The 4,290-nt window shown below is 40.1% G+C and overlaps 1 protein-coding gene across 1 annotated transcript in view; it reads left to right on the top strand.

Annotated features, from left to right (window-relative positions):
- ING2 (inhibitor of growth family member 2) overlaps nt 1-4,290 on the top strand; it is a 5,680-nt gene extending 1,390 nt beyond the window's left edge. The window contains exon 2 of the mRNA XM_085311310.1: nt 2,949-4,290. Coding sequence (XP_085167436.1) covers nt 2,949-3,676 — 728 coding nt within the window. The 3' untranslated portion in view covers nt 3,677-4,290. The remainder of the gene's footprint in view (nt 1-2,948) is intronic.

Below are 4,290 nucleotides of genomic sequence, written 5' to 3'. Positions count from 1 at the left end.
CGGAAGCGGGTTGTGGAGAGGCCCGTGCGGCCGGCGCTGCGCAGGCGGGGAGCAGCGCGGCGGGAAGCCCGTCCCGCCGCGAGTTACCCTGAACTTCAGGCGCTGCCGCTGCTCCCCGGTCGCCGGTGCGACGGGAGTTAAATCCGTTGTGCCTCCGGCTCGCGGGCCGTGCGGCGGCGGCTCTTTATTTCCCGTCAGTGCCGGTACCGTCGCGTCGGAGCCGCGCGGCAGAGCCCGAGCCGCGGCCGCCCGCCGGCGGRGCGGGTGGGAGCTCGGTCCGGAGGTGCAGGAGCCGGCGATCGCGGCAGGCTGCCGTCACCCCCCCTCGATCCGAGAAATCCTCCTTAAATTTGGCCAAGAGCAGACCGTTACGGCCTTTCGGTGCTTGGGGGGGGGGGGKGTTGTTAAGCAGCACCTCAGAAGGCCGCTGTTGCGAGTGGATTCTTCCAATTACCGTTGTGGTCGCCCAGGAAGATGCATAAGAACAGGCTTCTGTGGGGTTTTGCGCGTTTGCTTTAAAGTCTGAGGCGCGGCGGCTTGTTTGCAGTATTTTGAATTCTTTGCCGTGGCTGGGCCGCGTAGCGAGTTCTTTATGCGACCTGCGGTGACTTGGTTACGAGCCAACACTCTTAACTCTGTATTAAATAAATCTAATCTCTTATTTAGCTGATATCTTTTTGATGTATTTTTTCCAGCAACTAATGTGAAATGGGGCCAAAGCAGAGGTTTGTAGAGTTTTACCTACAAATCTAGCTTAGTTTTACCTAACTATGTCTGTTCAAAAAAAGAAAAAAAAAGTAAAAAGAAAAAAAAAGGGGGTATAAGAATATGACAAAAGTATTTAGACCCAAGTCCGAAGATTTTTCTAAAGGTGCTGCTAATATAATTTTGGCTAATTTAAAAGGTAGTGCTAGTTCATGTGGGAGGACCAAGTTGTTCCTGGACTTGGAACACCTAAATCCTTTGAGCTTTTAAAAGTTTCTCCAAACTTAATAAGATTATCTGTAATAAACACTTTGTCCAGTTTTTCTTTTAAGGGGTTTCAGAGCTACTCAGTTGGGTGTGTGGATGCTTTTGCTAATCTTAGGGACTAACAAGGAGTTAGTATGATGAACTCACATCTCTCTCGGTCCCAAAGTTCTGCCTTTTCTGATTCGTAAGAAATTTGGCTACTGTTTGCAGAATGGGAAGGGAGGTTGTCCTGGTAGTGATCCATTTAAAAGTGTTTGACATGTCCTCAGGTAGATATCAAGGGGTACATCCCGGGAATAAGGAACTTTTTTAAAAAAAGCCTCAATAATATAGAGTCAATTGTGTTCTCTGTAACAGTGTGGAAAATGAACGCTTATTATTTGTGGGTTCTTTGGGGCATTCCTATATAGGAAATGTAGGTAACTGCACCTACACTATTTTTTTTCTCCCTCACAAAAAATATCTGGGTGGGAGATAGTGTGACTGCAGCATATTGTACTCTGGTTATGTCTTTCTAGTTCAACAACTTACAAAATACCTTACTCTGCACTTTTCAGGAGGAGAGAATGAGATTTGCTTCCCTGTCAGGGCAACAGGCAAGAGATGCAGCTGAAGGTGCAGGGAAACAACACTTGTGTTTATAATGATAGCTGTAATACTAGTACTGAGAAGAAATAGGTTGAGTTATTGTACAGTCGCAGCAGTGATTTTATCTTACCCAAGTGAAAGTCTGGAACAGAATAAAATGCTGTTGGCTTCTGTTTTTGTATAGGTTTCAGAATTTGCAGTAAAAAGTGACTGTTAACACTTAATACTACTGTTTCAAGATGTCAGCAGGCATAAAAAAAATGCTATGAGCAATGTCGAGGAGATAATACCTATGATTTCCAGTTAGCGCAAGTCTGAATCATTTCACAATTGTACAAAGCAGACAATATTGTTTTAAAATGAAAGCTAGTTTGTAAAAAGCTGCTTTGTAGGAAGAGAGAGATCTTATAGCATTTGGCTTCAGAAGCAAGTATATTAGTTTAGTATTGTTCATAAATTCCCTTGCACATTCAAATAAAATCCTTAACTTGTTTGTGAAGAAACAAATACTGCATCTAAAAAAACGTGCATCATCTTTCACTGGCAGCTACGAGTTAATTTATTAGTTATTTTCACTTCAGCAATTCCTTCATCTTTTATGTATAGATCTAGTGTAACTTCTGGGAAATAGTATTTTAAAATCCAGCAAAATAGAAATATTAGGGTACAAACTAAGACCGGTTTATGGCTTTAATCTCATATTTGGGCTCATTAAGCATGCTTCTAAGAACTAAGAATTTATTAAAGATTCACTGCAACTCATCTAGTTATTTGGCATGATTTGCAAGAAAAAACCCCAAAAGTCAAACTGAACCACTTATTACTACTTGCTTAAAAAAAAAAMCACACTATTCTGTGGTGCACTAGACATTAGATTACCTATTCTCAAAGCTCAAGCTCAGTTTCAATGAAATTTGTTTTAATTAGTCTTGGTAACATGAAAGAAAACCATTCTGAGTGATTTAAATTGATCTAAATCCTAATCATCCATTCACTTCTATGTAGCTTTTTTACACTTTATGTCCACTTGAAAATGTAATGCCAAATCTTAAGGTGAGTGGGAAGGAGATGGTGGGGGACCTGGACATCCTGCTTTGGAGTGCTTTCCATGATATTCAAGTGATGACCTTAGAAAATCTAAGTTTTCTCCTGTGATGCTATACATTTTATTGCTCTGGTTTGTGGGCCAGGGCTTTAAAACAGACACTGGAAATGTGACTTGTTTTTTTTAGAACTTCAGAGAATTTTCTTGCCACAGATTGTGATCTTAAACATTGATTTGACATGCAACTTGCATTAAATACAAGATATAGCCCACTAGGGTATACTATAATTAAAATTTGTACTACTTCTCATCAGTTAGAAATATATTCCTGTATTTTCTTGAGCATGTTCTGTCTTGTGTTTTTTTTTCTTGTGTAATTATTCCTATTATCTTCATTTTGTAGAGGCATTAAAAGAAATAGATGATGTCTATGAAAAATACAAGTCAGAAAATGATCCTGTTCAGAAAAGACGCTTGCAGCAGCATCTTCAGCGTGCATTAATCAACAGCCAAGAACTTGGAGATGAAAAAATTCAAATAGTTACTCAAATGCTAGAACTGGTAGAAAATAGAGCACGGCAAATGGAAACACACTCTCAGTGTTTTCAAGATCTGTCTGAGAATGAAAAGCCTCTAGAAAAGGCAAAGATGGAATCCTGCCAACCAGAGAGATCTTCACGTCGACCCCGTCGCCAGCGAACCAGTGAAAGCCGTGATCTGTGCCATATAGCAAATGGTATTGATGACTGCGATGAGCCACCTAAAGAAAAAAGATCCAAATCTTCCAAGAAGAAAAAACGCTCCAAAGCTAAACAAGAGAGGGAAGTTTCACCTGTAGAATTTGCAATTGATCCCAATGAACCAACTTACTGCTTATGTAACCAAGTGTCTTACGGTGAAATGATAGGATGCGATAATGAACAATGTCCTATTGAGTGGTTTCACTTCTCGTGTGTTGGACTCACCTACAAACCAAAGGGGAAATGGTATTGCCCCAAGTGCAGAGGAGATAATGAGAAAACTATGGACAAATGTACTGACAAATCAAAAAAGGATAGGAGATCGAGGTAGTGAATGCAATTCGTGTTTTAAAGAGTTGCTCCTTTTATATAAAAATGTTTAATTTCCAGAGAACGCTGTTTTAGGAAATGCATAAGACTATGCAATAATTTTTAATCTATAATATTAATGGAGTATTAAAAGCTGTCATACCTTCTGTGATCTTTATCTTTCTGCACTGAATAACCAAATAGTTGAGACAGGGTGGCTTCAGACTGTCACAGAAGACATTACAAGCATATGGCTCTTGGTTTCAATTTAACCCCGTTAGTATTTTAAAAAACCTTGTGAATCTTGAAATAGTGGTGATGGGAAAGATACTGAAGAACTTCTCATGTTACGGGAAATTCATTGAGTTCCTCTGAAGCAGCTCACATAACTGTTAGAATCTTAACAACTGAATTTGTTTGGTATCCCAGGTCTTAAAAGTTTTCGGCTTTTGCGTTAACATCGCGTATTTGGAGTTAGGGTTTTTGAATTCAGCCGTAACTGTACATACAAGTCTTCCGAGCTAAAAGCAGACCTCTTCAGTGACTTTCATATGACCAGTATGTTATTTCAAGGAAGAAAATACCACTAACTTATGCTTTTTATGTCAATATTAAACTCTTGTCTTGGTGACTTTA

This window comes from Rhea americana, unplaced genomic scaffold (genome assembly GCF_003343005.1).
Source record: "Rhea americana isolate MKP2758 unplaced genomic scaffold, rheAme1 scaffold_34, whole genome shotgun sequence".
Lineage (NCBI taxonomy): Eukaryota > Metazoa > Chordata > Aves > Rheiformes > Rheidae > Rhea > Rhea americana.
This window is presented reverse-complemented; position numbering and strand designations above follow the sequence as displayed.